Source organism: Serinus canaria, chromosome 2 (assembly GCF_022539315.1).
Source record: "Serinus canaria isolate serCan28SL12 chromosome 2, serCan2020, whole genome shotgun sequence".
Taxonomy (NCBI): domain Eukaryota; kingdom Metazoa; phylum Chordata; class Aves; order Passeriformes; family Fringillidae; genus Serinus; species Serinus canaria.
In genome coordinates this window covers 67,159,857-67,183,967 of record NC_066315.1, presented here as the reverse complement: position 1 = coordinate 67,183,967, position 24,111 = coordinate 67,159,857, and the positions used below count along the sequence as shown (strand labels likewise).

Below are 24,111 nucleotides of genomic sequence, written 5' to 3'. Positions count from 1 at the left end.
ATGGCTTCTGTATGAAAGAATACTGAAAAAAGAAATTAAAACATCACAAATACATATGACCGCAGTTTGAAAAATGGAGTAAAATTAGGATCTTGTCAGCTCAGTATGATTTCCATGGATGTTTCTGGTATGATCCATTAACTTCAGTGGAATTTTTTACCTAGACCACCTAGAAATCCTACAAAAGTAGCATGAAATTATGAATGGAAAAGCCTAATCTAAATGGATTTTTCTGCCTATCCTCTGCCATGAAACAAGATGAAGAGAATAATTGAAATACCACCATAATGCATTTTAGGTAAACCAGGTATCATTGTTCCAAAACACAGTTAGCAGCTGGTGTCCAAATGGCCACTGCGGTTTGTCCACCATCATATTTCCATCTATACAGAAAACTGCTGAGAAATTTTGTTGTGATAGGGAAGGAACAGTGTTGTGTTGTGTTTTGTTTACTGATAGTACAGAGCTAACTGTGGCTGTCAGTGAGCACTCAAACTTTCTTTTTAAAAATTGCTATGAATGTCTGTACTTTTGCCAGTTAATCTGAGAGTAGGAATGCCAATGAGGAGAATAAAATATGGAAAATAATGGTGTGTTTTATATAGCACCTGCCATACTCTAGAATGTTAGAGCACTTACCAAATAGATGCTGAGATGGATAAAATATGACAGTGCCTATAAGCAAATACATCACCTGCTAAGCTTTCAGCATTATAACTGGCATAAAGCCATGAGCACCATTAAAACTGCTACTGAAAGAAAGACTTGGCTAGACCTCTAAGGAATAAGCCCTTAATATGTGCTTCATTAAAAGTTGTGATAATGATCATAGAAATTATAACAAACCACAATAAGACTGGAAAGACCTTGAGATACTGACTAGTCTGGCCCCCAAAGCAGGTTGAATTTTACACCTGTTTCTTTTTAGCACAGCTGTTTAGAAATCTGCATGAAATAATAAAACTACAGTAGGGTCTGCACAAGCCCTCTCTTGCAACATGCCATTGTATTTTTAGAAAGACATCTCCTTATAACTTACACAAATTTTTTGAACTTCAGTTTTGGTAGGTGTATTGCTGCATGTCCTAGCCAGGGTGCAGTGGAGACAAGGTTAGTCCAAAGAGTGTTCTACTTCTTTCAGATCTGATCATGGTGGTGAAAGTGTAGTTAATTTGTTTCCCCTCTGGCTATATGGTGCTAGCATTTTCAGTCCTTCTACATACTTCCTTCTTTGAGACTTGTAATTTCTGTTACTGTCTTTGGACCTTCAAATTATTTGTATTTTTTTAATAAATGTTATGTAAAAAAATTGACTTATTTATTCTTTCCTGCAAAACAGGACAGGAATGCTTCCTATTTTGTATGGTATACATTCCTGTTTATAAAATCATATAATGGCTCTTTTCTGTTTTTTGGATCCCATTTTGAACTTTTATGGAGCTCATGGTCTATTACAACCCCTGATTCCCCTCTGAGGAAACTGTTGTCTAGCAGTTTATTTGCTCTGCTGTTGGTGTGTAGCTGGCTTTGACAAAGTATGGAAAATTGTGCTTGCCCCTGATGAATTGTTCTGTTATTTTTATGAGCACTTCTCTAGTTTGACAGAATGATTTTGGGTTCCAGCCCTATAATCCAGCATACCTGCAGTGTTCGCTCGTGATGATCTGCAGATTTAAGCATGTCCTCTGTTCAGTTCTGTAGGTTGCTAATGGAAACACTCCCTGAAACTGGACCAAGTTCAGATCCTTACTAAAACCCACTTATCAAACCATCTTGTGTTTGACAGAGAGCTATTAGCAATTTTTTGGGTCATAAAATCAAATTTTGCCTTCATTCACCGGCAGTTTTCTGTAGAAAAACACTTGCTTATGAGAAAAAGTGGGGGAGTCAGCTGCCTTTTCTTTGGTAATACAAACTGGAAAGCATAGAAGGGAAATTAGGAATCTTGTGGTTTCTGGCCTCTGCTACCTTTTCCCCTCTGTTTCTCAGTGGGATAGAACAAAAGCTGAATGTTTTAATGATCTGATGATGCATAAGGAACAAGTAGGAGTAGTAAGTGCAGAACAGGACTTGATTTTTGCTAAATGATCTCATAGCATGAAAAGAAAAGTTGGAGGTGCTTATTTGCACATTTGTAGCTACCTATTGGCCACTGGTTGAATGGTCAGGTAAGGATATTCTGTCACTGTTTTATAGCTTTATAAATAATCAGGCTTCTGTTGGACTCCTGCAATTAGTGGATGCTTATAACAATACAAATCACAGTTGGTATAGAAGAGACAAATATGAAAGTATCCTTTCAAATATCAAAGCATAGTATTTTGTTTTAGAACTTATATTTCACTTCTTCACCGGTGTCATTTGTATCTATAGGAAGAAGCATGTCATGGAGTAAATTGTATGTCTTGAAGGCATTATGTCACATACTGAAAAATATGCACAATTCAATGTAAAATTTCCTTTTTTTTTTTTCCCCCGAGAGAGAGGGCCAAACACAGCAGCATGAATACAGCTAGACATAAAGTCATTGGTATTCTTACTGCAGATGATTTCTTGCTTGCCTGTGGAATTGAAACAAACACTAATCAAGATTAATCTAAGTCTGCTGATATTTACACTAATTGCCCACAGATTGCTAATAATAAAGTTGTGGTTTTTGAGTGAAATAATAGAAATTGGCATGAGAGTTGTACTGAGTGCACTAAATTTGATGCACATGGAACTTAAATTGAATAAGGGGTGGACACCTTTAGGATGGAGATGAATGTGGTAATTATTTGAACAGTTGAATGATGGACATTCTCTTATGGAGATGTAATTTTATTTACACAAGATATTTTTGAGTGTACCTGGTATGTCGAAAGGCTGTGTTCTAAAGCTTTCAGTAAACAGATTTGAGTTCAAGCCTTAAGCTGCAAATTGCTGCTGTGTGAGATGTATCCAGTGCAGTGGAGGATTCAGGTGTCAGAACTGTGCATGATTTTGTAGTTATCTTTGTAAGGCTGAACCTGGCAATGAGTTGGGTGCCACCCTTCTCAAAGTGGTGAATTTCAGCCTTAAGTGTGATCACTGGACACACCAAAAGATATATTTCTATTATTTATTTTGCATTTTACAACAAATTTGTAGAAAGTGCTACAGAAAAAGCACATCAGGTTAAAAGACTGTTGAAATTTACTTCTTGTTTTTCTGATGAAACATTATGATTTACCCACTTTACACAGTATCCAATTAACCATAATAGCAGAGAAGTAATTTGAAAGTATGAAAGAGACATTAGAAGAGCTTTCCTTAGTTTGCTACTCTGCTACAAGGAGAAGCGGGCTTGAGGACTTTAAGGAAAATAAGTCTTATTGAGTGCTTTATAGTTATTTTATCCTAAATTCAGGTACTGCTAAAGAAGACTGAATGCTCACAGCAGGTCTATGACAGCAATGATAACACAGGAAACTATCTTTCCTCTACCTCTATCTTAATTAAATAGCATCAGCCTGGAAGCATGAGGTGGTAAATTTTTATTATTTTTTTTTTCTGCCTGTACACAGTATTTGATCTTGTCCTGTAATTATGAACAGAGGTGCTGATTGTAATGGTGTATTTTATGTAAGATTTTGCAACAGTTTGTGATAGAAGAACCCTCCACTGGATGTAATTCTTCTTTAACTGATGTTGAAATGTTAACATCATGCCTTGATTGCTTTCCTTTCCTTTGAGCTGTTCTTCTAGTAAGAAGTAAATGAGAACTGAAAAGACTGACTGCAGTTTCATTTTGTTTAAATTCTAGTCTTCACAACTCTGGTAAACTTTGCTACACAGTAAACTCACTCAACTTTTTTTGCCAAATAACTTGCCCTAAACAAAAAGTTGTTTTTTTGGGTTTTTTTTTTTTTTTTTTTGTGGCATTGCTCTTCAGCTTTGAAGAAAATTTAAACATTCCTATCCAGTCTATTGATCCTTATTTATCACAACTTCCCTCTCTGCTGTCAAGAAGTGAACCACACACGGAAAGCAATCAGAACTGCTTGAGTCAATCTAATTATTTCTCTGTCTCCCAGCAGATGACAGAGGGAGGAAGTGGAAAAGGAGAGTTTCTAGCCCAGATGCCAGTTAGTGCATTGGAATGGCAGAAATTAAATGCCAGAAAGGTCCAGGATAGCAGCTTTTACTTTCGGAATTAAAAAACCTTCATCCTGAGACTTTTCATCTTTGGCTGGTGGGGTAGAAACATGTAAACAACTGGAAATGTTTAGTTGTAATTTACAAATATGAAAGTGCCACATGCAAATTTAATTTAGAGGTACTGAAGTTAGATGTTTGTGCAATTATGCATAGAAATTGTTGCAGTTTTGCTTACATGTTTTTGAATAAATTGCAAGTTCTCATTTGGGTATTCAGTAGATTTGTAGATGAATCAGGTTGATCAGATGTGATGAATATAATTTTGTCCACTCAGCCTCAAAATAGTATGCTAGGCCAGTTTTTGCCATATCATATTGTGAGCTGGACAAATTTCCTGTAAATCTTTTGATTCTTTGAGTATACATAGAGTAGTAGCATGGAAATTAAAGTTAATATTTTTTTAAGACCAAATAAGATAATAACAACAGAGAAAAATACCCCCAAAATAAAAGCAGAGTCAATCCCTATGTTGCTTACATGATAGCCTATACTTGGGAAATTGTACCTTTGAGCTAGCAGGTAGGGAGAAGAAAGTAATTCTGAGCAATCATTTTTATTTATTAGCTCTAGGCAGTGGTCCCTGGAATTCCAGGAATGTAATATGAAAGTTTTGCAGTGAAAAAATATTGGCACACATCATAAATCTGTGGCTGAGTTAGGTATTGTATAGATGCAACACCTTATGTTATGTTTTTCCTTGCTAAATAAAACCTGATTTTCCTTACCTGCAGCTTATTGTAGTAGTAGTCTTTTGGCTTTTTATTTATGTGGGGGAGAGGGGTTGTGGCCATATCTTTTTACCATAAAGCTAATTCATTGTGGCCTTCTCAGGTCCCATGTAGTTGATTCTGGTCTCAGCAAGTCACTGTTTCCCACCCTATTGCACATTGAGACATACATCTCTGTTCAATAATGATTTGGTTTCTAAGCATAGTATAATGCTTTTAAATTACACTGTGGATTTGGCTTTCCTCTGCCCACTGGTCATCATAAGGATTATTATGTAGGATTATTTAGCACTTATATGTGGTACATTTCTTTCTGATTGTCACGCCTGGTGCTGCCAGCATAGGCAATTTCCCTTTCATGTGCTGTATCCTCATATTTTGTCTAGTATTCCTGGATTCAAGGGCTACTGGAGCGGCAACAAGGCATGGTGTAGTAGACATCCTCTGGCTGTTTCATGACCTTGGTGAGATTTGCTTTCTTTTTCCTTTACTCTGAAGCTATTGTGGGCCTTGTGTGAGCTCTGCTGAGCTGGTTCAGCAAATGCTGGCTGCTGTGCCTGGCTGACCCTAAGCATTTTGGCCCCTGCAGAGCCAAATCCTAAGGCTGATGGTGGGCTGTGGCTTTTGGCAAGGTTTTCACTGGTGAATATGACTAAAAGACTCTTAATTGCTTGCTTTAGCACATGTAATGTGTTGTGTTTGAATCTCAGATGACTCTGTTAGCTCTCACAAGTGATACAGGAGAGACAACCACCCACGTAATTCTCTTTTCCCTGGCTGGACTGGGAGGCTGACGTGATTCACTCTGCAAAATCACTGAGACAAAAGCAGCAGTGGGGTTAAGTACAGTGTGAAACTTGCCCAAAAGAGGTCACCAACAAACAGAGTTTGGTAGATGACAAGTTGACCATGAGCCAACAGTGCCTTCACAGCCAGGAGGCCCAGTGGCATCCTGGGGTACATTGGGAAGAATGTGGCCAGCAGGCTGAGGGAGGTGGTCCTGGCCCTCTGCTCAACCCTGGTGAGGCCACATCTGGAGTGCTGTGTCAGTTTCTGGGCTCCTCAGTACAGGAGAGACCAGCAGCTCCTGGAGAGTGTCCACTGGAGGGACGCAAAGGTGATTTGGGGTCTGGAGCATCTCTCTTATGAGGAGAGACTCTGTGGTATCTGGGCATGTTTCGTCTGGAGAAAAGACTGAGAGGGCATCTCAATAATGCATATAAATATCAAAAAAGCAGGTGCCAAGAGGATGGTTCCAGACTCTTTTCACAGTTGCCCAATGACAGGATGAGGAGCAGTGGCCATAAAATAAAATATAAGAAGTTCCATCTCAACACAAGGGAGAACTTCTTTACGTTTCAGATGGCAGAGCACTGGAACAGGCTGCCAACCTTAACAATTCTTTGCTTCTGTGATATAATTTCTTCATTGAAGTAAATGCTGTCCTTGTTTTTTTGGCAAATACAGTCACCAGAGGTGAAAAATCCTATCTAGAGGATGACAGTTTGTGAATGCCATGTTGGGTTTTAGGCCAACCCTGCCATGGAACAGGTACAGCAGCAATGGTCAGTCCACCCAGTATTGCATTTTCCTGTTTGCCTCAATAAAACTTTATTTATATACCTTCCCTATACCATCTTCCCTGAGTGTCTTCTACCTTTACAGGTGTTCTCTCCTGATCAGATTAATTACATAATTGTAATTACAATAACATTTAAGTTTGAACCACAATACAAGCAGAGCAATGGCTCTCTAATTCTTGCTCCAGGAATGTATGTTTAAACCTTAAAAATCTACACATTCAAGGAGAAGATTGTTTCAGTAAGAATATATCAGTTTTTCTGAGCTGTTCAGTGTGGTTCCTAATGGGCAGTTCTGGCAAGCTGCTCTCAAAACATTTTGATTCTGTTCACAGTAGCAGTTATACTTGTTAAACTGTTGATAAAATGATATTGCAAACAACAAAAAAATTCTGAACACAGAGAAAAATGGCAATATAGTCAAAACAATTTGGGGAAAAAAAAGGTGAAAGCTAAGATGTTGAAAGACAGTGCTTTTGACTTGGGAGCTGCTGCACTAATGGGTATAAATAATGCAATACTTTTCCCATGGGCATACTGTAGAGCTTAACTGGTTAATGGCTGAAAAGCACGTTGAGATCCTATGTAGAGATATGCTTTGGAAAATTAGAGTGCTGCTTAATGGAAGTCTAAATGCTGCTGCATCACACTGTTCTGGATATGTCAGTGAGTCCAGTTGGTGTCAATAGTGATTAAACCTATGGATCACATTGTTGGACATGTTTAACATTTGGCAAGGTGATTATGGCTATGTTTTGATAAACCAGAATAAATTATTAATCTGCTTTATTTGACAACCATCATATTTAATGCAAATTTTAGATCAGTTTAATATACTGTGATGCTTTAGATGCTTTTCAGGTTTGCTTACAGTAAAAACTAGCACTGCCTACTTAAAAAATAAGACTTCAAATTTATTATATAAGGAGTGCTATGTAAAATCATAGTGTACCTGGCCCTAAAACATACTTACATTAAAAATATATAAAAATTAAAAATAAATATGGAGTCTGACTGAAGTGTTTTAAATCTTTTTCTTTTGCAAGCTCTTCTTAAGGAGAAATGATACTTGGAAACTCATGGAAGTGATTTAGGTCTTCAGTCTGTTCAGAGAGTATAGATTTTAACATCAGATTTTACAGAGTGGTTACAATTTTATCTTTGCTTTCCTTCACTATGGTTTGTGAGAAAACCTCAAGAATAATGTGCTTTTTTTGGCTTTGTGCATTTTTCCCTTGTGCAAATTGTTTTTTTTTTTCCCATTTACTTCTGTGAATTTTCAATAATTAAGTGGTTTCTGCCACGACAACACCTTTTAGCTCACATAGCACCTGGTAAGCAAGTTTATTTGCAAAGAAGGTCACTAGGAGAAATGTCTTGATGGAATCAACTCCTAAAAACATGAATTCTAGACCTGGAGCAGCTCATAGTCCCTTTTAGAAGTTAGTACCTGTTATTACTGAGTGTGATGTTTTACTCACTCATTAATTTACTGTTTTCTGCCAAAGCTTATGAATGTGGACAGGCAAATGAAAGTGATTTAAAATTTTCTTTCCTTCCTGTTTTCTCTTTCAAGTGCTTAGTGTGCACTGCCCTAGCTTGGTATCTTGTTGCTAACGCCTTTGTATGGCTGCCAAGTTTTCTTGCATAATTTTCTTGACAAATGGCTTACTCATTAATATTTCAGGCCTGTTCCAACCAACCTCAGACAAGTGGTATGCCCCAGGCAGGGAAATGTAGTTCCTTTCTTAGGAGCCTTCTAATCTTTTTCTTAAATGCTTTGTCAGGGCCCATGACAGATAAATGAAGATGGTGCAGTTCAAACTAGAGAGGACTTATTCGTACACATGTGACCATATATTTTCCAGCTGGGAGGTGCTGTACTGCAGTGGAGTCTCCACTACAAACATCCACATATTCCCTTCTTTATCCATCTTGAAGTCTGTGAGACTCATTGATTCTGAAGGGGAATCCGTAGAGATATTTGTCTCTTTCTTTTTTTGATTGGCTGTTGAAATATACATAGTCCTGATAAAGGCTCTGTCTGTTCACACTTTCATTATTTCTGTAACAGAGACAAACCAGGGAATGATACCTCAGCTGAGTTAGAGCTTGAGCTGAGACCAAATTCCTATCCCAGCTAGGTCTGAGGTGCAGATCTCTGGTGATATTTTGGCTTAAGATGATAGCAAATTTGTAAAACTGATCTCTTTAAAGCTTGATGTGACAGAAAATTGATATGGCACAAAACTTGCAATATTCCTGCTGCTACTTAGGGTTGAAACATCCTAAGAAAGGCATATTTGGTTTTTATATTGTTGATTACATACATATTACAACCATGAAATAACTCCTGGGTCTTAAATACTAATTATGCTTGCTGCTTTGTAATACTACTTAACTTCTTCTAAGGACACCATGTTGGCTAGGGTATTACTAAGGAGGGCATCTGAAGATCCGTGGTAAAGCACAGATTTCCTCAGTTCTCCAGAAGAATGGAATTAGAATCAGTACTATGGGGATAAAGCAGGTAAAGCTGAAGACTTTCTCATTTGTGGATGAACTTAGTGGTTCATATTAGCTGCCTCCTCTGGCATGTCCTATCTAAATAATTTGGTTTCCCCTGCTGTCTTTTGCACTGTTACCAGGTCTGCATGTGTCCTGTTCTTGGTATTTAATAACTTTTTTTTTTTTAAAAAAGGTATCATTCCCTCTTCCTGTTCTGGAAGGATGAGGTCTCTAAAGTTTTATTATGCCCAAATGGTGTAGCTAATCAGTGAGAACTAAGAAAGTACCTCACTACAATAAATGCTGCTAATATTTAATTTATAAACAAATTTATTTTGACTTATATGAAACTCTATAGGAGTAAAATTTTTGTGGAGTATGCATCTGTAAAAAAATACACATAATGAGTTGCAGAGAGTGAAGGAAAAAAGGCAGAAGGAATAGTGATAATCTTGCAGTGAGGATTTTATAGGTGTTTAAGTGTCTCTGTCCCTTTCATCTGACAGTTATTTACAAATGCAGAAAGCTGTCTGGCAACATTTTCAAGGCATTGGAAAAAGAATATTCCCTCAGCAGCCAAAGGCAGTGTTTTTTCAGATTGCATTCCTTGAAAAATGGATGTATTTAAAGGCAGTAGACACATTTGAGAATATTTAAGAATAACTTCAGCATTGCCTTGTCAAAGTCTATAATTTGTAATGTAATGTATTCAAAATATGTTTGTGTAATGAGGATTTTCCCTTAAAATATGGCATTGACTTTTAGCTGTTTTGTCTCATTGTGGAGGTAAGGAAGAACACAGGAATGTTGGCAGGAGATCAGGTCACAGCTGTTTAATTTTTTGTAGCTCTGTGTGCCTTAGTCTTATGCACTATTGGAAGTTACCACTAAAGGGCCTTATTGACATTCCTTCAGTAAATAACAAACTCTGTTTTAGTTTGTGGAAAAAAAAATAAGGTATAAATGAAAGAAAAACAGATATTGTTTCTGATGATGTTCCTTAGTTTAATTTTCTGTCATGCATATATGTAATTTCTTTTTCCAACCATAGTTTCTTTCCTCAGAATTTGCTTATTTTGTTTTTATGAATCTGTTTTTTTAAGTCCAAATGAAAATAGTGTAATCAGGCTTTTCACCTTATACTTCTGAATTATGCAGGTTAGAGAGTTTGGTGCCTTTCCACCCCCCCAGAAGTCTGAATTTGTTTGCTTTGCTTTTGGTCTTTAACTCCTAATGTCATCTGTGTTGTATACATTTATCTTTTGAAAAATTATATACTGTCTCAATAATTCAGCAATGTGATGTACCTGATTAGCTTGCTGATCACAAATTCTAGTCTGTGGCTACTCTACTGAATTGCTTAAAATAAATTCACTATAACTTGTCTTGTAATCTGATTATATGAGTCTTTGAAGTGGTCTCATACCAGTTGGCAGCACACCTACAGAGTTTGCAAGTGTTTTGGCTACTGAAAAGCATTTTACTTGCTTTGAATCATGTGTCTGGAAGCATTACCCTTGTAGTTAGTGGGAAGCTTATGGATAAACCTGAACAATCCTGAGTGACACTGTTTAGCAGGGAAACCAGAGCCTGCAGCAGCTTTTGGAGGCCTGCTTGGGGCACTGAAACTGGTTGCAGTGGGATAGCATTTTGTCATCATTTGCAATATCCAGCCTGCAGCTGGATGGTGACTGAGTTCAAGGGATGATGCAAGACATTTTGAAATGGGTGCTTGCCCAGAGCTACATTCCCTTCTCCAAGGACTTGCTGCTCACTGTGGTTATCTTGGCCCATCTTGCAGTCCTGAGGGAGTGGTGCAGGTGGTTGAAGGTGTATCTCAGCAATGTGGACTGTATTTTCTGTGCTTGCCTCCAGGTTCTCATGTGTCTAAGACAGGCCATGAGATGCTGGCCTTTGTTCAGACAGTCAGCATCTTCTGCATCAGTGGAAAAGGAGCATGGTTCTTCATACTTTTCATATTAAAGAAGGTCTTATATGTAGTACTGAGAGAAAGCAGGATCATGCCTTATCCCAGAAAAGGTTTTTTAGTTTTCTCTCTTAATCTTGCAAACCTCAAAATGTTGCTGAAGGTGGCATTGTGATTAATGTATCACTATTACAGAGCAGACAGCCAGCCAGCTTATGACATATTTTTGCTTCAGTCAAGAAGAATAACAAAATAATAATAAAAAGTTATTCTGTGTGTTTCTGGAACTTACTGACAGATTATTAACTAGATGAACTCCAAGTACATGAAACAATTAAGAGCCAAATACTTGAAAGCTATATTATCTTGCCAGTGCTTTGTAGTTCATGAAGTATTTTAATGGTGTTTGGCCATCATCAGGGATATCTGATAATATTCTGCCCTTGGAAGGTCAGGTTCTAAAATGGATCCATTCTAATTTATCTGCAAGGCTATTTCAGAAGTCTGTGTGTGTTATATAAATCCAGCATGCTCTGTAGAAGTCTATTCTGGTGTGCCACAATGTATCATTTTAAAATGAGCATTAAAAAAATCTGAGCTTGTTATTAGTTTTGCATGCAAAACAATTTATGTTATATCCTATGCGAGGCAGATATGGTCATGGCAATACAATGATATTTGCTGCTGTGTGCCTACATAGTTTTCAAAACTAAAATTCAATGCTTAGCTAAATTGCTAAGCAGATTGGTAAATGTCCAATTTTAGCAGCCTAACATATGTTTATAATTTTTGTTTTAACATATGCTATGTTGGTTGAACTCCCCTCCCCACACATACGGTAGATAAAAGCTGTCACATCACAAAATGGTGGCAGCCCAACTTTTCTAACATTTTCCATGGCACTTCAGAGTCTTGCATTAATTAGCTATTCTTGGATAGGAGACAGACTCTCATCTTTGTAGAATTTTGGTTTCAAACCCGTCATGTACTTGGGTTTATGTATGCAGTAGCCCATCTGTGTTTCTGCAGCCATAAGCTGTAAAAAGCACAGGGCAGAGAGAAAAGTGGTCAGCAGGAGCGAGGGTGCCCTTGGCTCACAGATGCAAACGCCGAGCAAATGGCCCCACAAGCTGGCCCCTTTGGGCTCTAGTTTGCTCAAAGAGGAGCGTTCTCCCTCTTCCACTTTTACAGGAGAGGTGAGTGAATAAAACAGCGTTGGTGCACAGCACTGTCTCCTTTCATTGTGGGCTGCTAAACTGCCCCTCTTTTCTCCTCCTGTTTCAGAGCAGGTGTAAGGAGGAATTTCACTGAGTCTACGATTCTTTTCTAAGCCTCAGCTGGGTAGTGGAGAATTGGGACAAATACCACTGCAGCTGTGGTAATGCTGTCTTAATCCTTGCTGCACTGTGACATGGAAACCTGGATTTAGACATGAAAGGACATCCCTTAACAGTACAGCAGTATGATCCCTTATCAAATCAAACTGCCTTTTGCATGTGCTCCAAAACCATGGTATTTTTTGTCTGATGTATTCTGTCTGCTATTTCCCTGTTGTCAGGCTCCTGTCTGTGGTGTGCTTCAGCATATGTAATGTCTGCTGGGGTGCTGCATGGGGAATGGTTGGTTTTGTGTGGAGGAGGAAGGAGCCTTGCCCATCAATTCAAACTGCTGTAGAAATGTCACAGGGTCTGTGGTACAGGACTGCTGTTGGCCGGTGTGATCATATCGGTGCCTCATTGATGCACAGCATGGACAGGGTTGTTCTTGTGCCTTCACCACTCGGTGGCGTGGATGCCACCTCCTGTTCTCTGGTCTGCCTTAGAGCTGCTCAAAAGCGTGCAGGTGCAAGTGTAGTTCCAAGTGTATTGGCACAATGTAATGTATGATGTCATTCCTATCCAAGACTGGAATTGTAGTAGACATCTCAGTAATGGAGATTGAGGTCCAGCAACCTGAGCCCATGGAGCTTCAGGGGAGCTCCTGGGGTGCCTTGGAATGTATCAGTGCTGTCTGGCTGAGGACATGTGTGATAGGAGGTGGTGGGCCTGGTGCTTGCATGTCCACCTGCAGAGCTTTGATAAACCCCACGGAGCACTGCCAGCAGAGCAGCCTGCTTCCAAAGCCCTGCATCTGCATCCAAAGCCCTGTGTTGGCTCCCAGCTGTGAGCCAGAGCCACTGTCAAACCCAGAGTGCCAGAGTCGCTGGTGATGCTGGTGGAGGGCTTTGCCATCTTTGGATGGTAGATGCCAGTGGTGGTTGTTCAATGTCTATTTCCTGTTTATGTATTTGTTTTCAGCTACAGGACCTGCAGCTGCTGTTTGGCTTGCTGCTCTTGTTAGCTGGCTGGCAGGCCTTGCTGTGGGATTCAGGTTTTGTCAGTGTGCACAGAAAACAGTTTTGTTTCCCTGCCAAATGAAAAGCATGGTGGAAATAAAGGAAGAAAATGATACATTTAAACTTCTTTTCCAGAAGTTTAGATAAACATAGACAGAAATAAATGAACATAAATTCATGAATTTCTGTTAATTATAAGAGAACACAAGTAATTTAGTGTGTTCTTAACACCAGGTATTTATTGCTAAAAGAAAGGTAAAGAGTTGTTTTTATTTTCCAGTGTTGCTCTCTGCCTTGGTAAACATTACTTTGGTTTGAAGATTTTGTGTACAGTCTGCAGAGTGTAAGCATACTTTACTTTCTTCTCTGTGGTTTCTCTGCCCAAATGTAACTTATTGCCAGCTGAGTTGAACTAAGTCCAATACCATTTTTCTGTAATGATTCTGAAAGAGGAATTCGTGACTCTGTGGTGGAAGAGGGAAGTAGCTGAGTGTTGTTGTAGGACTTGAGTGTTTCTGGACCTCTGGTTGTCATACCATGTTAGGGGCACATTTAGTGCTTGCTTACTGTTGTTTGCAGTACTTGGACATTGGATAACTCATCTAAAAACTGTAACTTTTCTTACTGCTCACATTACTTACTGCTCGCATTTTGCTTTGGCTTAGAATAATAATTCAGGTAATAATTCAACTATTTAAGGCACAGGCATAATGTTAAGATAAAAACTCTGATACAAGTTCATCTGTAGGTTTTTCTCCTGTACAGGTTTGTGAGGAGTATATAACAGTTGCTTAGAAAAAAAGAGTGTTTCTGAACTATCAGAAACTGATAGCAGGCTTCCTCATACAAATACTGAAATATAATTAGGTAAGCCCTCGAAGAGGTATATACTAGAGTCTCCCTTAAAAATAATAAACAAGAGTGTCTCCCCAGTACTTGTGGTGCATGTTCATCTTTCTTTTTCCATAAATTTATAATCATCAAAACTGTTTATGTGAAAGTTAAGCTTCTCTTAGCGTTGTCTGATTCTCAGAGGAATGATATTTAACAAAGCAGCAAACATCACAAGAATCACGATAAAGTTATGGGAGCTTTTTTGTACATTATGGTTGTGTGTAAGTTTTGAATTGAAGTTTTTAGAAAAATAAATGTATTGGCAGATGGTGATATTTACTTAAGGGAAGCTGAATTCATTATCTGACTAGGACTGGGTATTTCAAGCAGCTGTTTGAAAATGAGAACTCACTTTCCATGAAGGAGAACGTATGTTTCAGGAAAATGGGGTCTCTTTTCAAAATGTAAGACTATCCCTTGCTTAGCCTCTATCAGAGTGGTTTCTGATGTGTGTGTGAATTCATTTATTGAAGAACATTCTCAGTAATATTCAAGAGCTAATTTGATGAAAAAGCTTTGTAAACTCTTAACTGCCCCCCTGCCAAAGGCAGTCATTCTTAAAAGTTTCAAAACTAGATAAAATTTATAGATCTTACTTATTTCTAATGATATTCTACCAGAAAAAGGATTAAACCAAATATTCAGTAATCTTATGCTTCCCCACCAGGATTAATTTCTGTCTACCCAACTTGCCTTTATTTTGATTAATTGAGATACAATGACTTGAGGAAAAAGACCTATGGAAAACTAGATACAAGGCAGAAGAAAGAAAGCCAAATGTGACCACACTCATTACCTTCTACAGATTTAGTTTTTTTTTTTGGGACTCTCTATTTTAGAATGTCTGTTCATTATATACGTATTTTGAATCATGTGAGTATGAAAAATAGTCTCACCTTGTTTATTTTGTTACTTACACTTGTTTTCCTTGTTCCTGTGGAAAGCTAGACAGATACTGTAATCCTAAAGACCGTATCCCATGAAGACTGTGGTGCATTTACTATTGCTTATGTCATTTCTTCCCTTAATTCTTTAAGATGACTTTCACAGAAAATTCTTTCGCTCGGAAAACCTGTGGCCCTGTAATGCTTGGTTCATAGAGAAATACAAGCCAGTTTGTAGCAGATGCCTTTCCCTGGTCACTTAATTTCTAATGCCTTTGCTTTCCCTTTCCATAATAAGCAAATTTTAATGCTTAATTATTTTACTGGGACCTTTGCTAATATTACCCAAGCCCAACTATAGGTTTTCAAGTAATTTTTCATCTCAGGTTGGGTTTATGCATATGGAGTGACTGAAAGGTTCATCACTCTCAAAACTCTTTGGTTTTGGAATTATCTTTGAGCTCTACAGAGAATGCAGCTGTGTACACATGAAGCACAAAGCCTATCTGTGAACAGGGAGGCTGTGTAAAGATGGCCCTTTGATGGGAAATGAGTTTTTCAGTTCAGACAACTTAAAGAATTTCATCACTTTGCCTTCCTGGTATGTGACAAGCCTGTACAGCCTGGAAGCTGTGCAAACAGCCATCCCGGGGAACATATGGAAAAAGGGGCTTTGTGATCACTGCAAAGTCCTAACATTGGTTCTGACTTTATGCAGTCTTTATGGTGAATCTTGTGCAATACTCATATGTGAATTTAATAAGCTGTTTATGTATAAATATGACTTGTCTGGCCATCTGTTTTTTCACAGTGGTTCAGTAGTTTGAAAGGTTAAACTGGTTTTGTCTGGCATTAAATAAGAATTAGGGATAGTTGTATGGTGCATGCCACATGAATCAGGTAGATGTGGAACACATTCTGCAGCTTCTGCTAATGGAGGAGATGATACAGCAATAAGTTAATTGCTTGTTGTAAGCGAGTTCTGACTGCTGAAGGACACTGTTAAGTGTCCTTAAGTAATTCCTTAAGTAATATGAAGTTATTGCCACATGTTTTAATTGGAGGAAAAGTATTGTTTCAAAGAAGGCCTGATGTTTATTCATCTTTAAAGAGCATCATCTGGAATGGGGTTCAGGCTAGGTCTAGAGTCATTACTGGTGCAGTCATGCAGAAGCCTGATAACTGAATAAAATATCCTAGCTGAAATTTGACCACAAGGGTATTTTCCATCCTCTGAAGTCAAAAGAGTGGTTTATAATGGGAACTTTGTCATGCTAATCAAGCAGACATTTGGATTTATCTATCCCTAAGATAATAGCAATTCCTGCAGTAACATTGCAGTTCCTAACTCAAATATTTTTAATTCCTTTTCTTTCTCTAGATCATCAAGTTTACAATGGCAATGCTCTGGAAATTCATGAGAGTAGCTAAGTATTCTAAAACAGCTTTATCATCAAAAGTAAAAATAAGAGGAGTTCCCACCCATTCAAGGCATTCTTCATCCAAGTCTGTACCTTCAGATTTCGGTGCCAGTGCACCCTGCTCAAATACTTTAGAACTGCTTGGTAAATCTTATCCTCAAGATGACTACAGCAATGTCACAGAGAAGATTCTTTCCAAGGTGGGGAAGAACTTGCACAACAGAAAACATCACCCTTTGTGGCTAATCAAGGAGCAGGTGAAGGAGCACTTTTACAAACATTACCTAGGACGCCGTGGGACTCCTCTCTTTTCCGTGTACGACGGTCTTTCTCCAGTGGTTACAGTCCAGCAGAATTTTGATAGTTTACTTATTCCACAAAACCATGCCAGCAGAAGGAAAGAGGATAACTATTACTTGAATCGTGACCACATGCTAAGAGCACATACATCAGCCCATCAGTGGGACTTGATACACTCGGGCCTAGATGCCTTTCTGGCCGTGGGAGATGTCTACCGGCGAGACACGATTGACAGCACCCACTACCCCGTCTTCCATCAGATGGAGGGAGTGCGCCTCTTCTCCTGCCATGAGGTATGAATTCTCTAGCTGGGCTGAAAGGCATTTTGGGTAAGTTGTTTGGTCTTGTGTTGGCTGCAAGCAGACTTCATCCGCATAAACAAGGTTTGTGCACGTAAGCATGTCACAGCAACAATGGTATGCTGCATGTTGGTAAAGATCAAGTGATTTGTCATATAGCAATATTTTTAGTTTGTGAAAAATGTAGATGGAAAGTGTTGAATTTGAAAACAACTATAAAATTCCCTAGGAAAATGTGAAAAAATGGAAAGACAATATTATTGAAAGCAAGCAAAGTGAAATATAATCTGAAATGAAACAACTTGTTCAGTTAATGATCTGCACAACTCAATTCTGTTTCTGTCACGACTCTCTTCTGGTGAGATCACTTTACCAAAAACTCTGTCAAATTAATTCCTGAAGGACTCCTTGGATGCGAGTTGTTAAAGCTACTTCCAAAGTACAGTTTTCACTGTACTTCCTCTTTTCTTTTTCTTCTAATAGTGCCAACCTGCTATAAATGAATGTCATTTTCTAGGGAATTGTTCCATTCGTCAACTCATCCTAAAGCTACACTGAAGGATTCATCTGTTTCAGCTAATATTTATGTGTGTGTGGTGCATACACACCAAACCCATCAGAGTCCAGAGGCATCAGCTGAAGAGCTCTAGGTTGATGTCCCAGACTCTTAAGTTTATATGTTTTGTTGGCACAGCTTGCATGTTCTGCAAATGCCTGGGTGTCATTAAGTACTCTGCTGCATCATTGATCAGTGGTAAATATAAGCCAGTTTGTTTTCCAAATAGTAATTGATTTGTATAATTTGTGTATGCTTGTAGCAATACTGCCAAATTCACAGTTCTATAACTAAAACTAGCTTATTCTAATAATACTGAGATGTAGACCATTTTTAATGTGCTTGCCAGCGGGTGACAGGAGCTTGGCAGAGGAGCCTGATGCTTTCGGATGCCTGAGGGAAAACTAAGGTAATCACAGAGCACTGCTTTCCTCCGTGATGGAAGGGGCTGGTGCTGCCTGCCCTGCACTTTCCCACCCCGTGCGGCTGCTGCTTGTTCCGCTGTGAACTCGTACCTGTCTCTGCAGGTGTCCTGGGAGCTGGGTGGTGCTGAACCCAGCCTGCAGCTGCTTCTTGGGTAACCACGAAGTGGAAATACTGCAGACTTACCCAGCCTCATTTGTTTGCTGTTCTTTTCCCATAGGTCTCTTTATAAATATAATCAGGGTATATGGTATACAATACTATATTAAGAAAATACCATTTCTTAACTGTTTTTGTTCATTGCAATTTTTTTTTTGCTTGTGCAGAAGTACAGTCATTCAGATGGAAATATTTTACTTGCCACAAAATTATAACATCAACATTATTGCACGATGAAATTTCTGCAGCCTTGGGTGTGATTGATCTAATCATTGAACTACTTGTTTATGAATATACCCCTTAAGAAATTTTGGTCCTAATGATAGACTATTTCTTTCTACTCCACAAATTTACAAATAGGAAAAATAGGATTTGAATAACTGGGAACAGAGTTACAGAAATGTTTTCACTGACATGCTCTGTCTAGAAATATACAGTGTTCAACAATCTAATTCATTGCATTGGAGATTGTTTCTTTTCTCTCCTTTTTTATTTCCCCAAGAAAATGATTGAGATGTTATTGGGGACTTTTCTATACTGAAGAAGAAAGATTAGTGGTGTGGTGTATGATGTGTAAAGTGTTGTTTATTGGGCAACATAAAAAATTATAAACCTGAGCATGATCTGATGCATCCTTTTTTGCTCCAGTTTGTGTTTCAATATATACCCCTTTTTACAGTCTTAATCAGAAGAGCCCTGTGGAAAAAAATGAATGTGCAATTCTGAAATTTCACTGGGGACTGTTTTTGTGTTTTGTATTCTGGTTGCCTGTTCAGAATAATCCACATTTAAATAATTCCAGAAGGAACTGTCTGAGCAGAACAAAGACTAAATAGAGGTAATACTACATGAGAGAAATACTCTGATATTCATTTATTTATACTCAAGTTTAAGCTGTAACCCACTGAGCAGAAACGTGTGACTGTCAAGCCCTGTTACCCTTGTCTCAGACTTTTCTTTCCTAACCAGGTTACAGTCTCTGGTGAGAGGAAATTTGCACAAATACCAAGGATCAGAATCTTTGGAACAAGGGAAAAACTGTTAGCTCTTAGCTATGAGCCCTGGGTACATTTTGTGTTATGGCCAATACAGTAATTTTACACACGGTTGTCAATTTGCTGCTCTAATTTGTTCTTTTGCTTTTTATATTTATCATTCACTGTCTTCTCAGTGTAAGTGACCACAGACCTAAGACGATGTCAGAAGAAAAACAAAAGCCTAGAGTGACTTATAAGAACTTGAATTTAGAGGAATATGATGCTTGATCTCAGTTTAGGAGGTGTGAGGGAAAAGTCAATTCATCTTCAGCTGAAATTTTAGGCAGGATGCAAAAGATGTAGGTGTACAAGGTGAGTCTCCTTTACAAATACCTAATTCTGTAGTCATGACTGTGTTAAAAGTCCTGTCCTGTGATGGAAGCCTTCAGCGTTATTCTTTATATCAAAGTTAAAATCAGTGTGTTGAAGTAAGATCTGAAAAAACAAACTAAGTTTGGCAGTTGTACAGTGTTTTTACTGATATATTTGTGAACTATTTGCTTTTTTGGCTATATATTTTTTCATTATGGTTGGATGATTACTTTTTTAAGAGAGAAGTAATCTATAATTCAAAGATGGGCAGGTAACTGATCCATTTCTGCAGCTTATTATGAGTGTAAATATTAAAGTACTAAAGAAACTCCCATCTCCCAGGCTTACTCATTGCTAAAATTTAGAATAATTCATGCTTAAATTTCTCATGAAGTTTTAAAAATGTCCTTGGGCTGCTATCAAAGAACATCTGAAAATAATTTAGACATGTTTTCAATATATTTAAAAAATATTTTAGGTGATGATTTTCTGAATGTAATAGAAGAACAGTTAGAAATGGATATAAATTGTTAAAACTAAAAATAACTTCCCAAATCTGCTTCAGAATTCTGAACACAAAATGAGCTGTTCTTCTTAAACAGTCCCCCAAAATGATATCCTTTTGTATTTGCTCCCTCCAGCATTCCTGTTTTTCTTCTAATTGGTGTTTGACATTTTTTTTTCTTCTATGGTGTATGGCTTTTTTTTCTTTTGGTTAGTACTTTGGATTGGCAATTTTGATACTGCTGTAGTCGGATTTGAACTGGCCAGTTTTCCTGGGTGGATTATAAGAGAAATTATTTCCGTGCTATGCCATTGCCTTAGATGCGGTTCCATAATTTATGGAAAAGAGAAAAAAATCTCAACTACATTGCACTTCGTTCATGTCAGCCAGAAGAGGGAGCCAATATAAACCCAATGGCAGTCAATGAACAGATTTCAGTTGATAACAAAAAATGTTTACACATTTGAAGGAGACTTCATATGGTGTTTTATAGTCTGTACTGAATTATACATAAATTTTAATGCCAACAGATGCTAAAACCTAGCAATTGCTCCTCTAATTTAGTAACCTTATTCCAGTGGAGGCCAATACAAGGTTGTTTCGATGAAGAAATGATGCTCTCATCAGGCTTGTTTGTGCTAGAAGTAGTAGGGATCCATCTTTATTCTCCATTGAAATGCTTATGCTAGAAATGAAAACTTTTTTGTTAGAATGTAGCAGAAAAAGGGTGAATATTCTGGTTACAAATAAAGGATTGCTCCTCCAAAGCACTAAATATGATTTTAAAAAAAAAGTCACTATTGTAGCTTCTAGTGTTTATAGAATATCTTGAAATGTAAAGACCCTTGTTCTAGGTAATAGGAGATGAGTTGATTTTTCTCTTTTTCATCTAAATACATACTCCTTTCCTCATCTTTCCATACTTCAGTACCTTGGCAATATTCCTGGTGTATTGTTAAAAAGAGAAATATATTGCTTTTATCCTTTTCCTTGTGGTATGGGATGATGTGTACTTCTGATTGACCACTCATCTGCATTTTTGAGGTTTTTTTTTAACAAGTGCCATGTTGTGTTTTCCCCTTGGAAAACTTGTGTCTTCAGGTTTGACTTCTCCAAAATCCTGTATGTTACTGCAGCTTTGGACACAATGCTTTTTCTCTCATGTTGTCTCAAAGAAGAGCTTCTTCTTTCTTCAGTCCCCTTTTTTTAATCCTCATATGTAAAGGACTTTAAATCAATTTATAGTGTTCCAGGGATCAACCTATTTAATGGAGTTATTTGGAGCTTTTAGTTTGTCTGAGAGTGCTTGTGAGTGTCAGTGGGAGTCATAATAGCAGTGTTTAGCTGGGCACCAAGGAACAAATATTTTAAAGGGCTTAAATGACTAAGGAAAGGAGCTCTTCTTAGCCTTCTACAACTTAAGGATAGGGTTGTGAGCAAAGCACAGGTCCCAAAGAGCCTGGGAGCTGTCCCTCCTTCTCACAGGGAGCAGCAAGGCCAGTACAGGAGCAGAGGCATTTGAACTAGATCCACCTGGGTAAAAAAAAGAGCAGCAGCATTACTTTGCTAGAATATTTGGAGGTGAATTTATTCCTGAAGCTGCAGTTGAACTGAGTGGTCACAATGAAGAGCCTGGCTAGTTTGGGTGGAACTGATTTCACTTTTTCCAGTATTAAACCAAGTAGTGAACATGGTATTATTCAGTATTTTCCAAGTTGTGTTGTATAAATCATGCCATAATAAATAAATCTTCACTGATCCAAGGATCTAAATTGGATTCTTTGTTATTTTTAGTCAAAAATTTGACAGTGAAGGACATCAGAAGGTCTGTTAGATTTTCATAGTGATCAATGGTCTAGGAAGTTTGAAAACTAATGGTGCATCTTTTACTACAAAGACTTCATTTTATTTCAGACTTTGTCTTACTTTTTGTTGTCCAGCTAAAAAAAACCCAAACAAACCAACAAAGCTTTTCAAATAAAGCCATTAAACCTATTCAATGCAATATTTAAATTGTGCAGGAGAAGAAAAATGAGGAAAGTGTCCACAAGTGTAGTTGGGAAGTCTAAGGTACTTAAAAGTCAAGGAATTTCTACTGCTACAGAAACAGGAGTCTGTGATAGATGTCTCATTATATCAGGTGTCTGTGTAGCAGTGTTACTTTTTCTTTCTGGTTTGAAAACATCTCTGTTATTTTCCCTTTTTGTATAGAAACACTTTGATTAGTTTTAAAAAAAATAGCCCTCCACCCCCAAAAAACAACAGAGGTTACCTTTCTTTGCTGTAATTGGAGAACTAGAATGGAATGATGTAGAAATTAGGGTGACCGCCTTCAAGCTTGTGGGCCGAAGTAAATTTTTTTCCATTTTCTGCTCCCAAAAATCCTTATTGATATGCAGTGAGGAGCTGTCTGTCATGTGGCTGTGTATCTCTTTGGTACCTGAAGCTGGCTGCATCGGGGTGCACAGTCAAACCTTGGAGGCTGACTGAGACTGGAATTAGGTTTTCTCTTTGAGCCATCTATTGGTGGCATCATCTTAATCATTCCTGATCCATTGGTTGAGTCTTGAGTTCCACAGCCCATTTAACATGTTGTGGGTAGGGTTTGCTGTTTGCAAGTGGATTCAGAGTGCAGCTGTTGGTTCATTTTTAGAGATATTTATTAGGGCCAGTGCGACAAAATGTATTTGGTGTGGCAAGGCTGGGTGTAATCACATGCAGATCCTCATATAGGGATAATTTTAAATGCTGGTTTGCCTGAAAGTATAAGTACATGAGCATGATTTGTTCATTATCCTAATCACTGGTGTGTGCATGAGTGGCAGGAGGAATACACAACTGCATTGTGGAAATGCAGGGTATAGTTACAGATCTCTCTGATCTGAAACCAAGTATGAATGCCATCCTGCAAAGAGGCCCTTAATTTTGAATACTAAGCATGTGGATAATGAAGGGATGTGAGATCTGTTAAATGACGGAGGAAATATTGAGGTCTTTGTTTAAATCACAAATGTGACTTCTGCCCTTTGTGCCAGGCTGAGAAATGCTGAAATGTGCTTTTGAAGGACCATAGCTCTATTTGTACTTGTCCAGTTAAAACTCTGTCTTCTTGCCGTTAGATGTTGTCAAATTTGAATTTATTTTTATTATGACCTAAACTGTGAGTAAACTTCATGACACATGGTAAGGTCACTTGAATTCCTTTTTGCCTTCTCCTTTGTAATGCAGCATCAGTCAGATATGCTGATAAATCTTAGAAAGTTTTAGGTTTTTGGACTTTTTCATGGTGATCCAATATTCCATGTTTTGCACACCTTCACTCCAAGAAAAATCTACTTGTCCTTACACTAGACAGACACGTAGGTACTCGATTTATGGCTACAGGAAATTTCTTTCCTGCTTGTAGTAGTGACTGATTGTATTCAATACAATAAGATAGTGCATGCTGTTTTAGTCTGCACTGAAGAAATGAATGTATGGGAAAATGTTGTCTTGCATGTGTCAGTGTTTTGTGCAAGATGCTAGGTATTTTTTTTTCTCCATTTGCTCAGATATGTTCTTGAGAAAAATTGACATCAGAAAGCAGTGACTGTAGGTGATTCCTCATTTTATTCAAGCTTTGACTTTCCTGGCTTTATGTATACAGAAGTGTTGAAGTGTTTCTAATCCAAGACATGCACTTAGCACAGTTCAGTTGTAGTAGTGAAATTGGTGCATCGGTTTAAAGCTGCTTGTATTGACATAGCAATGTCGGTGAATGGGAAGTCAGGAATAAATATTAATACAACTGTAAGGTATATATATTTTTCTTGGTATAATCCCATCTGCAGCTGATGGAGCCTCTGTGGAGAATACCAAAGCCTCTCAGTGCCTGACTGTAAGGGGCAGCTGTTGTCTGGCCTGTTTCAGGGACTTCCCTATGGCTGTGCTTTCAGAGCCTGTCTGAACTGGACTAGAGTCATACCTGTGCCCAAAGCGAGCCAGCCCTGTTCCATGTGCCAGCTCATCTCTTGGAGCTGCTAGTATGCTGATATTTGATTACTAAGCTGAACTTCACCATTTTC

At 38.1% G+C, this 24,111-nt stretch overlaps 1 protein-coding gene across 8 annotated transcripts in view; it reads left to right on the top strand.

Annotated features, from left to right (window-relative positions):
• Positions 1–24,111, top strand: part of FARS2 (phenylalanyl-tRNA synthetase 2, mitochondrial) — a 228,705-nt gene that overhangs the window by 36,714 nt on the left and 167,880 nt on the right. For 5 of the 8 annotated variants that reach the window (XR_007776807.1, XM_050970551.1, XM_050970546.1 and 2 more), the window contains 2 exons: positions 5,294–5,371; positions 16,417–17,049. Coding sequence is in view for 7 of the 8 variants with exons in the window: in XM_050970551.1 (XP_050826508.1) it covers positions 5,363–5,371; positions 16,417–17,049 (642 nt within the window). In the remaining variant the exon portion in view is untranslated. The remainder of the gene's footprint in view (positions 1–5,293; positions 5,372–16,416; positions 17,050–24,111) is intronic. The other 3 variants (XM_050970549.1, XM_050970548.1, XM_030226316.2) reach the window with 1 other exon arrangement.